Source organism: Larus michahellis, chromosome Z (assembly GCF_964199755.1).
Source record: "Larus michahellis chromosome Z, bLarMic1.1, whole genome shotgun sequence".
Lineage (NCBI taxonomy): Eukaryota > Metazoa > Chordata > Aves > Charadriiformes > Laridae > Larus > Larus michahellis.
The window spans coordinates 50,250,182-50,263,610 of NC_133930.1; the positions used below are offsets into that span (position 1 = coordinate 50,250,182).

A 13,429-nucleotide genomic window follows, 5' to 3' on the forward strand; every position below is an offset into this window, starting at 1 on the left:
ATTTCTAACTCAGTATCAGCTCCAGAAAAAAACACATTATTCAACCAAACACCTAAGTGCATGAGTATAAAACGAGAAGTGCACTGGAATTAAATGAGAATTCCTTCTCTGCTTGGACACAGGATAGCTTCTTTCATAATCAGAATTCAGATTATTTTCCATGCTAGAAAAAAATTCAGTGCTGTACGTCCCACAAGAAGATAAAGGCAGCCCAGTGCCGAGGCTGGCCGAGCCTTGTGATGAGACTTTCAGTGGAGAGAAGGTGAAGTCCATGACAAACTGAAGAGGCCTGGCATTGGCATGCCGGTGATTCCTACTAAAAGCTCAGTATCTTCGGTGAGCTTAGTAAGTCTCGAAAGGTATTTGCCTTCTCACGAAGGCCATTTGGCATAAAGAGGAAAAGCACCTACCCACCTGGGCGCGGCAGCGGCCGCTCCGCCGCAGCCGGTGGGTGCGTAACGCCCCGCCTGTGGGAACCTGTCCCCTGCTGCCACCGACAGGGACGGCGCGAGGCCACGTCCTCCTAACGCTGCCATTGGAAGCGGTGCTGTCAGTCAGCGATGGGCGGACCCGGGCGGTAGGGGCGGGTATAAAGTTGGCGGCGGCGGGGAGCTAAGGAGGTGGTGTCGCTGTGTAGCGGCGGGGTTTGGGACCTGTGTTGGAGCCGTTGCTTTGGGTGAACCGAGGGGCGCGGCCGCGGCGAGAGGAAGGAAGGTCCGTCGGTCCCAGCGTGGAGGGGCCTCCTGGGCTCGCAGGCCTCAGTGCCACCCTCGGCTCTGCTGCGCCCCGCGGGGGGCGACCGGTGGCAGCATGGTGGATGTGTTCAGCGGCCGGCTGCTGGTCAGCAAGGACGGGCGCAGCGTGGACCCCGAAGAGGCCCTGCAGAACAAAGTCGTGGGCTTGTACTTCTCCGCCGGCTGGTGCTCGCCGTGCCGCGACTTCACTCCCGTCCTCTGCGACTTCTACACGGAGCTGCTGGAGGAGACTCAGCCCACCGCCCCCTTCGAGGTCGTCTTCATCTCCTCCGACCACAGCGCCGAGGAGATGGCGGGCTACATGCGCGCCATGCACGGGGACTGGCTGGCCCTGCCCTTCCACGACCCCTACAAGCAGTGAGTACGGGCGGCGGCGACCCCCGGACCTTGCCGCGCCTGGGTAGCCGTGGCTGGCGGGGCGGCCGGGCCCCCCACCGCCAGCGTCTCTGCTAGCACACAGCGGCGGGGTGTCAGGAGGTGTGGATGCTTTAACAGCAGTATAACTTAACACCGAAGTCTCTGATACAAAAGCTCCGCGGGGCCGCCACCTGCCCTCTTCATCGGCTCCTTCCCTTCCCGTTGAGCAGGCTGAAATGCAGGTTGCAGCGTCTTCCCTAAGGTGAAGGGCACAGTTCAGTGTCCGGCCAGCCTAGTCCTGCCTCCGCTCTGTCCTCTGAGCAGTGGCGGCTGGTAGCTGGCTCTCCCTGCGCTCCCACAGAGGCATAACACTAACATTAAACCAACAGCTTACTTTCTTCAGAGAAGTAACTTGGTTTTAGCGTGTAAGAACGCGATGACAGAAAACTAGTTTTGCATACTTAATTTAGGATTCAAAAGATCTTTGAAGAAGGGTTAATAAAGACCCCATGCATTAACAACATGACATGAATAGCAAGTAAAAAATAAACTAATAGCAAACGAGGATCAAATGATTGTTTTTCAGCACAGCAGTAGTTAAGGTTATGCTGGATTGTATAGCTTATTAATGCTCTGGGAAAAAGGCAAATGGAGGAGCAAAAAGCATAGCTGAACAACTTAGAGAGGAGCAGAGCAAACTATGAAGAACTTCAGACAGATTCAGGTAAGCTAGGTGAAAAAGAAATGTAATAACAGCTGGAGTTCAGCTGTGTCAAATGCACGTGGTAACTGGGATGTGAAATTCTGGTGCTAATAGGTTTCTAAATGGGCATTCCCATAGGCAGCTTTCTTAGCAAAACAACAAAAGGAAAGGACATGACCATGTGTAAGTAATGGCAAAGGATAATACCAGGAACTGTTTTGAGGACCCGAGTCAAAGGTGCAGACTCCTTTAGATCACTGTCAGAAATATGATTTAGCTCATATCAACAAGTACAGATTGGGATTATGAGAGCACAGTTACGATGTTTAGGGCCACTGAAATACCTATAGCTGGAGGCTTGAAATATATGTAACTACTAGTAAAAGGATTTTGTTTTCTCTTTAATGCAGGAGTAGGTTGTGGAGAATATTGTTACAGATGTCATCAAACTCAAGGAGTTAGTGTTATTTTTAAACATAGACTGGGTAATTAAACTCACAACAAGATTTGTTGCTGAAACAAAAAACTCTGTTCTATTGCTTCTAGTAACTTCTTCATTTAACTCAAGAGCCATCCCAGTCTGCTACCTGGGATAGCGCTGTGTAACACCCTAGCTACTTAGTGTGGAGCAGGTTTACTAATCTTGTTTTGTCATTGCACTTTGACAACCTCAGGAGCAAACAACCTGAAGCCAGGAGCTATTTCATGTCATTGTTCCTTGGCTCATTCCTGGATGTCAGCAGCCAGTTAATGTTAAACCTTTTTAACGACAGTTTCCATTGACTTAAAAATAGATTGAAGTGGCAATGCTGTTTTCCATTGTTCTCCAAAGGCTCCCCAGACAGTAATTGTATTTTATAGCTACTAATTCTAATAGAATTCATGGAAATTTCCTGCTGGAAATGTAGCACTTGAAGTTACTGCATTCAGCAAGCTATTTGGCATAGACCATGGGAATGTGCTTGCAGCTTCATCCTGTGTGGATTAGGGATCTATTTTTGACTCTGCTCTTGCTCAAGTCATGTGGAATGGAGGTACAGCGATAGTTTGATTGGCTTTTCTGTGACAGTCCATAATGCCCTTCAGAAGCCTGTAGAGAAACGTGGCTTGTCCTGTCACAGATGGCCGCAAGAGCATAGTGTTTGAAGGGTTTACTGAAGAACAAAGTGTAGAGGGATAGGAAAAGGCAATGTTTTTGAAGTTGTGTTTCTTGCATATAACAATAAAAGACTGTGGAGATGTTCAAGGTGCTTAGGTTAGATTAACTGGTAGTTTTGCTTCAGGGATACTGGTGAATCATTGTAGACTTAGGCAGATGGATGCGTCTTCATTAAACCAAACTGTAATTCTGGCTAGATACTAGTTCTAACTAAGAATATAACTTTAATATTGACTAACATAAATTAATAATTTGATTATTAATATTTATTAACATTCACATTTATTAACATTTATTATTCATTAATATTTTTAAAGTTCCATTGTAAATAATTCTAATTGGTTGCTCCTTTGTGGACTATGTAAAGAAGGCATTTCAATATCTTCACTGAAGTTAAATACTGAAGTAATCAGCTAGAACATTTTAAGATATATAATTGCACCATAGACTGAAGTCTCTTCTAGGCACAATACGGCCAATTTTAAATGTGCTATCTAAAAGACACTTCACAAACAAACAAAGCATGGAGTTTCTTGGGGATGAATTTTGTCTTGTTAAGAAATAGCCTGCATTCATACTTGTAGAGTATGAAGTGTAATGCCTTGCATATACCTGCAGAGAAGCAAAATACTGAATTCAGAACAGGATCTCAAGACTCTTCCATGCTGTCAGTCCTGACTATTTCCCAAGGTGGGACTGCACCTTTACTACTTCATGTAGTCCGTGGCATAACTAACAGAAAGTCCTGCTCCTGAAGCCTTGACTGTTTGCAGCTTTGATGTTGATTTTTGCTGCCTGAGGCACAGGCTTTTGATCCATGCAGGGGTGTGTGAAGACAATCTAATAGGAAGTGAGCACTAGGAGGAGAAAGGGAATAGTAGAAAGGAAGAGCAGGAGCAGGACAGAACATGTCAACAACAAATCCTAGTAAGTGGGAGCTGATGTTTTAATTATGATACACAAAGACATACTGCTGTGTTTGTACCTACTATGCAAAGACGTCATTCTCTGTGGGTGCCCAGTGCATGCTAGTAGTTCTTGCAGGCTGCCAGATAGGCAGGTATTTACTGACTCCATGTCCTGTACACCTCAGTGAAAACTAGAATCGCAAAAAATTTCTGAAAAAGGAAAATAAAAAGGGCATGCTTACATTTTATATTAGGAAGCCTTAGGTATGAAGGTGGATTGGCACCTCCTGGAATGTATGGAGGGGGAAGGGGTTAAAAAAGGAAAGCAGAAGAAGAGTGAAAGTATCTGAGTAGTTAAGAGCTATTGCCTGTTCTTAGTCTTTTTAGACTGTTATCCCAAACTCTTAACAGACACTTCAAAATTGAATCGAATCCATATGATGTGCTTGTTCATATGGCTAACACTTATGCAGAAAGTTCACAGCTAAAATAGATGTGCAGCTGTGTATTACAGGCTATAGCGCTAGAAGCAGGTTAGCAAGGTGTCCATCACTTTCAAGTGAAAACTCTTAAAATTCCAATATTGTCAGGTATCATATTACACAAGTGCATAAAATGTACCACTTACGTTGCCAATATGATCTTGACTTTGCTCATTGTTGTCTACATCTCAAAAAACCCTCTTGTGCATAGATTTTAAACTCTTTTATAAAAATACTCGCCTATGTTGTGAGTTAGACCCGGTAGGCAGCCCAGCCTCACCCAGCTCCCTGCCCTGGTGGGATGGGGAAGAGAATCTTCATCCCAGAAGCTGTGTAAACAAGATGCTGTAGTGGAGTGGATAAGCTATTACATGCATTCCCTTAGGAAAGCAAAGTGTTAGTTTCCAGTCTCCATAGCAAATTACCTTCAGTTTCCTACTGTTTTGTCTCCTATTGCTACAATTGTGTTAGGCATCTCAAGCTATTTTATTGTCCACTGAACCAGTAAAATGCAGCTTTCACCCACCTTGTTTGTCATACAAGTGGTATGAGGAGGCGATTATCTTTTACGTGGGTTTTACATGAACTTGCTTTGGAATGTTTTTTCTCCCATTTTAGCAGACTTCAGAAAGGTCTATGGGGATTCTTGGTTGCTTGCTTTTATTTCAGAATTCACTGAGAAAGCAAACCTGTGTCTAGACCATACTGTTGCTTCTTCTGTAATATTTCCTGCATTATTGCTCAGCCAACATAATGTCAGGGCAGTATCTTTCACCTGTTGATTTTTTCTTCTCTTAAGGAAAAATAAGAAGAAAAGATGTGTTTCAGGAATGCCTTGTCTGGGCCAGTATTTCACTTAAATCTTATTTTCTGTACTTTTTTAAGACACCTCCTCTTTTCCAGAAAATCATAGAGAATGTCTATATATTAATGTCTTGTCTTGTTTAACAACACTTACAAATTTTTTTTTTCCTACTCAATCAAAATTCTTTGGCATTTGAACTTCACACAGCAGATGTTCTTGCTTGTAGTGATGGTGCTCAGGCACTACATTTCCATTTAGTGTTTAAGTTTTGTTTTGAGGGTGGTGTTATTCATATTTTGGAAGTTGGCTACTCCATTATTGCTTGTTGTGTCTCTGTCCTCTGGTTCTTCTAAAGGTGCTTAATTTCTGCTCACTTTGATATAAGGCAAGGCAGGGAGGTAATTTTCCACACAACAGATTACATTTGTTTTGGGGAGGTTGTTAACTTTTAGCTGACCTGTTGCAGTTCACTTAACCTGTTTCTTATACCCCTTCTGAAACACATGATCTCTTCCTCAAAAATGATTACATTTTTCTGGGCTTTCTTGTAGACTTAACAACTTGCATCTGAGTGTAGATTTTATGTTCCTTGCCTTTCCTGTTAGATACCAGCATGTCTGTCACCATAGCTTGCATTCCTACTGCTGAATTGTGGAATATCACTTGTGAGGACAATGTGCTAGAATATATTTTCTTTAACTGCTGCCTTCCAAAATGGACATTACAAATTCATTAGCATCTATATTTTTTCATTCATGGCTCTCTAATGTGAACATCTAGTACAATGAATAGATGTGCCAAGGATGACCTATGAATAGTGTGACATGGTAGGAGGTAGCTAATAGTTTTCCTGCCTTTTAGCTTAGTGGTTCTGAATTCATCGCACTAAACCCATTTCTCTGCCTGTTATTTGTATTCAACAAATGTTTTCCTTTCTTCTTTGGATGTTTAGTGTTAATGAAAGTAGTACTTTTGCTATTGCCATGTATTTGGAAAGAATTTGTTTTTGCAGTGTCCTAATAAACATGGCAGGAAACTTCAGACATTCTTTGTCTGCTTTTCTTTCTCAGTTGGAGCTGGGGCAGTGAGCTGGTTCTGGAGTTCCTGGAAACACTTGAGGCTCCTCTTGTTGAGCAGCACTCTCAACTACTAACTCTGATTTTTACCAACTCTTATTTTATCTCATGTCCATTGAGATGTTTAACGAGCTTAGATCTCAATGACTGTCTTTTAATTACCTCTGTTGTGAATTAATAACATTCATGCCTAAAAGTTGTTGTCAGTTCTATTGATTAAGTCTTAGTCTAAAAATTGTTTTTTCTGGCTTATTTGTGTTCTGAATTTTGCTTTTTCGTTTGCACTGAAATATCACCCTTCCAAGTGAGGTGAATTTCTTGTATGGAAGATACTGTCTTTCTATAAAGATAGATCCATGTGCCTTGTTCTTTTCCTCTTCTTTTTGTCCTGTAACAAATAAACTGTGTCACAGCTGTTACACTGTTTTCCTTGGAAGTGTCTTCCATCTTGCCATTTCTGTTGCCTGTGTCATGCTCAACTGAAGTGGCTTACTATGCAGTATTCTTCGATTCTCTCCTGTTTTTGCATATTCCTTTTGTTTGCATCTTACTCATCTCTTTCAACTCATCTATATAAACAGTGAATTCTGTTTTACTACTTCATGTGGCTGATAGCCTGCTATTTGTGCACTTTTGTCTCTGTGGTGTATAATTAGTAGTCATCCCTTGTGTTATTTATCTTGTGCCAGTATCAGCAAGTACTTCTGTTTCTCTTTGGATATTTTGTGTTCTCTAGGTTTTTCCTTCCCAAATGTTATTTTTATTTCTGGTATTAATAACCTGTTTCTTAAATTTTCCATGTATCTTAAGTTTGATCCCATTAAACTTCCATCCTTCAGAAGCTTTCTCTTACTAATTTTTCCTGGGTTACATACTCATCAATTGCTTGAATAGATCCTCATTTTGTTCATGGAGCATCACTGTTTCTGTGGCTCTTTAATTTTTTAACTGTATTTTAACTGAGCTATTTGTAATCTATCTGGATTTTTCTATATCCTGACATAGATAAATGGCCACTATTGTATGTGTGATGGACAGAGGAGTTGTTGAAACTTTATTCTTCGACAGCTTGTTCCAAATCTTTTGATTGCTTACATTTCTGTATGTAGAAGGCCTGTTTCACTGAGGGAGTTTAAGACACTTCTGTAGTCTCTTCTGTTTACATTGAAGGACTTCTGTTTACATTAAAGCATCATGCTTTAATGGAGATTATAGGAAGTAGCTCTATGGGATTGGCACACTTGAACGTCTTGGTATGGGAATAAATGTCTCCTGCTAATTTAAGTGAGATCCTTCTGCTATCCAGTAAAAAGGTACCAAAAGATATCTGTTTCTAAGCAAGGTGGAAGGGTGTGTCACACTTTCCTTACATTGACCTCTTTATAGTCTCTCAGAGTCAGTCTCTGCCTCTATGGAGACTACAGGTAGCAGTGAAGAGCAGTTACAGGAAGGGTGCTGCAACTCTCTGAACTCCCTGAACTAAGTTTCACCATGTAAACTCCCAGCTGCAGCCATGTTAATCTCCACATACTACCCAGTGCTCTGCCTCAAGCTCTGAGGAAGCCCAGGCACTCATCTCTGCTCTTCCATGCATCCTGACCAGAGTACCCTTTATAAGAGACTAGGAGGTTTCTTAAAATGCTCCCTAATGGTGTATTTTATTTTTAATTTTTCCCCTCAGTGATCTGAAGAAGAAATACAACATAACAGCAATTCCTAAACTGGTGATTGTGAAACAAACTGGAGAAGTCATTACTGACAAGGGAAGAAAACAGATCAGAGACAAAGGGCTATCCTGTTTTCGGAACTGGCTCGAGGGTGCAGATATCTTTCAGAACTTTTCTAGCTAAGAAGTTGGCAGCTGAAAACAAGACAAGACATCATGGAAAACCTTTTAGAGCTCTGAAAGGATAGTGCATTGTTCACAACAAGAAGGATAAGGCTTATTTATATTTGCTTGTAAACAAAACTTGTTTTCAATTTCTAGATTAGCTATTCCAGTAAGTCATAAAATGCAATTATTGTTTATTTGTATTGTTCTATCTACTATATTCAGGATGAACCAAAGCATTCCTGATAATACTGAAGAACTTCAGGAGGATAGGCTGGTTTAGACAGTAATAAAGGAGCACTGTGAAATCTATGCAAACACTTACTTTGCAAAATCTTTACAGTGAAAATTATATTTATGCACAAATCTATCTTTTTAATGACAATTTTTTTCCGGTGATTAGCACATTTTGTTAAGAAAAGGAAATCCTTTGCTTTATTAAAGAACTTTATGAAGGATATGTGTAATGTCTCTTCTTTATGTATCTTAACAAGCTAATCAGAAAAGTCATGATTTTTAAATAGTACACATTTGTTTATGAGTACTGAAGAAATACTTTTCTTTGTTTTTATTTTACATTCTGTGGGATTTACTTAAGTTCTTCTGAGTTTTCCTTACCTTGGATTTTTAAACTTGGCACTGTAAGCTAAGTTGTTATATCCCAAGTTAACGTCAGGTCTTAGAAGCAAGCATTTTTCATCTCCTCCTTTTGCCAAAGTGTGTAGAAGCAAACATAAATACTGATACTAGCTCTACACAATGAGTGCTCGTGTTGCATCTAAAGTACAGCCTGGTTTGCCTGTATTCTCCATCAGTTGTTGCATTCAGATTTGATAGCTATTCTTCATGATTGGGGCCCCAGGCCAAAAGTCCATGCAACTGGTGAGCTAAAGAAACATTTCCTATGCAAGCCAAGAGTTTGATTAGAATTTAGAGACTTCAACAGGATTATTAGTCTGGGTACTGGCACTTAATGTTACTAACAATTCAAGTCCAGATTACTCAATTATTACAAGTCATTCCCAATGAAGATACAGTTAAAACTTACACAGTTAACTTTTCAGTTCTCTTGTTATGTTCACCCTTCCTGTTGGTTCTAATGTTAATGGTGTTTTCCTGTAGATGGTAACTTGCCTCCAACTGGACTGTGTGCTGCTGATCACAGCCCTCTGGGCCTGGCTGTTCTTCAAGCCTCAGGAAGTGTACTGATTCCCTGGAACAGAGCATGGGTGTTTGCATGCCTGTGCTCTAAGGAATTCCCCTTGTTTTGTTGATTGCTGTGTCCCTTCTGAAGCCATTGGCTTACTGACCCTATTCAAACTATGTCACTTGTTTATCAAGGAACCTTTGCCTGACCATGATAAAAACTCAGCAAGGAATACCTGAAATTAGTGTGTGTGGGTAATTTTATCATTTAATAACACAACTGTGTCATTTGGTTGTAATGAAGGTAAAAATTTTTTTTTTCCCTGACGAATGTGTGTGTGGGAAGGAATAGATGTAAAAGAAGTCATGTACTCCCATGGACATGACTTCTATGTGCTCCATATGTCAAAAAGCAAGTACTCCAGAGAAACTGAATTTAAAGTGAAAAATACTAGATCTAGTAAGTGTTCAGCAGTGTGGAGAGTCAGACCATCTTACAGCTGTTCTTAAAATGACATCTGGTTAAACTGTAGACAATTTCTAATTTTCACTATCTTACCATGTAAATAATGCTCAGGTTCTTTTTTAATGAATACCAAGCTCCCTACTGAATTTTTGGTGCAAGTCATGTGTAGGCACTGTCTACTGCTCTGGGGCCAGCTAATGGCAAATGCATTTCAAACATAATATGAGAAGAGAATAATAAAAGTGCTTCCAAAAGTTTTTAAAATAATGTTGCCTCCACCAAGAATAAATTATATAGGAAAAGCATCCACTGTGGCTTATTACCAGACATCAGGCATCACTTAGGCCAAGATAGCTTTTTTTCATTGTTTGTTTATATGTATGTATATGGAAGAACTTAGTATTTTAAGACTGAGATGGAGTTAGGTCCTTTGAATAATTGACACACTGAGTCACTAACACAGATTCAAATTAAAATTCAGACAGGAAAATCACGATGATGAAGCAAAGATATATACTATACAAAATACCTGGTTTGACTTCAATCAAGGGCTGTTGTTTGCATATCAGTGTTTGGAAGCTCAGAAAAATTTTTTTTCCTTGTCAGTGCTAAAATAATGTATCTTTGACATAGACAAAGAACAGGATAGTGAAAAATATTTGCTTATTAGCAGCACCTTATGAAATTAGAGCAGCAGATCTCAGTGGGACAACTGTAAGGCTTGTTATTACTTTGAATGTGTGTCCATTGGGAATGAAATTTACCAGCGTACTAATATCTGAATTTACAGAATTGTTCCTTTAACTTTCTTAAATATCTTCACTAGCAACTTTCTACCTTCCATCTTTAGTCACAGTTACCTTGAATATTAGAGAATACAAGTACTTTTCCTGAACGAGGAGAAGAGTGCATTTTTCTAAATATATTAATAGACAGTAGCACAGTGATATTGATAGATGCTGCACACTCATAAAAGAATCAACTAAAAACCAACTCAGGTTTAGAGGAGGAGCATCCTTCCTTATTCCATTGGACAAGATATTGCCCATTATTAGTAAGGATTTATAGAGCAATGCATGTTAAGATGGCTTAAGAACCTACAGTGTTGGGTTTTTTTAGAATTTATGGAGAATTATTTTGCTAAGAAAAATAGCAAGGATTATAAGTTGATACTTTGTGAATTGATCCATACTGTGACTTCTGAGGAGGATGAATCTGGCTAGGGACATCAAGGGTAACAAGAAAAACTTCTGTAAGTACGCCAGGGATAAAGGCAAGACTAGGGAAGATGTGGGCCCTCTCCAGAAGGAAATAGGAGACCTGGTCACCCAGGATATACTGAATGACCTTTTCGCCTCAGTATTTACTAGCAAGGGCTTCAACTACACTGCCCAAGTTGCAGAAGGCAAAGACAGGATCTATGAAAATGAAGAACTGCCTACTATAGGAGAAGATCAGGTTTGAGACCATCTGAGGAACCTGAGGGTACACGGAACCTGATGAAATTCATCCACAGGTCCTGAGGGAACTGTCAGATGAAGTTGCTAAGCCGCTTTCCATTATATTTGAAAAGTCATAGCAGTCTGGTGAAGTTCCTGCTGACTGGAGAAGGGGAAACATAACTCCCATTTTCAAAAAGGGAAAAAAGGAAGACCTGTGGAACTACAGGCCGGTCAGTCTCACCTTTGTGCCCAGCAAGATCATGGAGCAGATCATCCTGGAAAATCTTCTAAGGCACATGGAAAATGAGGTAACTGGCCATAGCCAACATGGCTTCACCAAAGGCAAGTCATGCCTGACAAACTTGGTGACCTTCTGTGATGTTGCCACAGCATTGGTAGATAAGGGGAGAGCAACCGACCTCATCTACCTGGACTTATGCAAACTGTTTGACACTGTCACGCACGATACCCTGGTCTCTAAATTGGAAAAGCATGGATTTGATGGATGGACCACTTGGTGGATAAGGAACTGGCTAGATGGCTGCACTCAAAGGGTAGCAGTCAACGGCTCAATGTCCAAGTGGGAACCAGTGATGAGTGGTGTTCCTCAGGGGTCAGTACTGGGACCAGTGCTGTTTAACATCTTTGTTGGAGACATGGATAGTGGGACTGAGTGCAGCCTCAGCAAATTTTCCAATGACACCAAGCTGTGTGGTGCGGTCGACACGCTGGAGGGAAGGGATGCCATCCAGAGGGACCTGGACAGGCTTGAGAGGTGGGCCCGTGCAAACCTCATGAAGTTCAACCAGGCCAAGTGCAAGGTCCTGCACCTGGGTCATGGCAATCCCAGGCACAAATACAGGCTGGGCAGAGAATGTCTTCACACCAGCCCTGAGGAGAAGGACTTGGGGGTGCTGGTGCACAAGAAACTCAATATGAGCCCGCAATGTGCGTGTGCAGCCCAGAAAGCCAACCGCATCCTGGGCTGCATCAAAAGAAGTATTGCCAACAGGTCAAGGGAGGTGATTCTACCCCTCTACTCTGCTCTGGTGAGACCCCACCTGGAGTCCTGCATGCAGCTCTGGAGCCCTCAGCAGAAGAAGGACATGGACCTGTTGGAGTGGGTCCAGCAGAGGGCCACAAAGGTGATCAGAGGGCTGGAGCTGAGAGATCTGGTGTTGTTCAGCATGGAGAAGAGAAGGCTCCGGGGAGACCTGATAGCAGCCTTCCAGTACCTAAAGGGGCTTACAGGAAAGATGGGGAGGGGCTCTTCATCAGGGAGTGTAATGATAGGATGAGGGGTAATGGTTTTAAACTGAAAGAGGGGAGATTTAGATGAGATATTAGGAAGAAGTTCTTTATTGTGAGGGTGGTGAGGCACTGGAACATGTTGCCCAGAGAGGCTGTGGATTCCCCATCCCTGGAAGTGTTCAAGACCAGGCTGGATTGGACTTTGAGCAATCTGTTCTAGTGGGAGGTGTCCCTGACCATGGCAGGGGGTTTGGAACTAGATAATCTCTAAGGTCCCTTCCAACTCTAATCATTCTATGATTATGACTCTATGAATGCACTGAAAAAAAAAAAAGACAAAGAAAACATTACATTACCCAGGGTGCACTAGTCTTACATTAATTTGACAGAAAGATGCATTTTCCTTTCAGATTTTATCCAAGACAAGGTTCACATGTTTTGACAAAGAAGGAAAGGGTTGTGTTTGTTTCGTTCTAAGTGATGATACTTTACCTGGGGCTGCCACTTTTACCTGTGTGATCTGCATGCCAGTTTTTGCCAAATAGAGCGAATTCCTGTGATTGACAGTCACTTTTCCATCCAAATGATTTCTGAAATGCTGCATACCTCTGTCCACCAGGAACCTCTTCTCAGTCTCCTAGAATTAGATTTTGGTATCAAAAATGAGGGTCTTTGACATATGTCAAGTCAGATACATTGGGTTCTTAAGGCAACGCCATCTTTCCAATTCGTCCCTTGCATAGAACATAAATTGTGGCTGCTCTTACTACTGAGTACAGTTATATAATCTACATTAAACAGTATAGAAGAGCTTCGTTACATACACCTTCTGCATAGTTCAATAAGACTCCATACACTTTAATAGCACCAAAGACGAAGCCAGTAGAAAGTTTCTTGTCCTCTTCCTTCTAGCTTGTGTGAGGCTGCCTCACACAGCATTAATATGGTATTCCTTGAAGAAATGGTGTCCAAACATCATCTTAAAATATATGTGCATAAATGTATTTTTTTAAAAATCTGTGTTTACTTTTTCATATTACTGTAATTT

General features: G+C 41.4%; 1 protein-coding gene across 1 annotated transcript; it reads left to right on the top strand.

Annotated features, from left to right (window-relative positions):
* The first annotated feature begins 633 nt into the window (after positions 1 to 633).
* Positions 634 to 8,532, top strand: NXNL2 (nucleoredoxin like 2). Its single transcript, XM_074570579.1, has 2 exons — positions 634 to 1,112; positions 7,927 to 8,532. Exons 1-2 carry the CDS (start codon positions 811 to 813, stop codon positions 8,093 to 8,095), a joined length of 471 nt encoding a protein of 156 aa, XP_074426680.1. The 5' UTR covers positions 634 to 810; the 3' UTR covers positions 8,096 to 8,532.
* Positions 8,533 to 13,429: the final 4,897 nt, after the last annotated feature.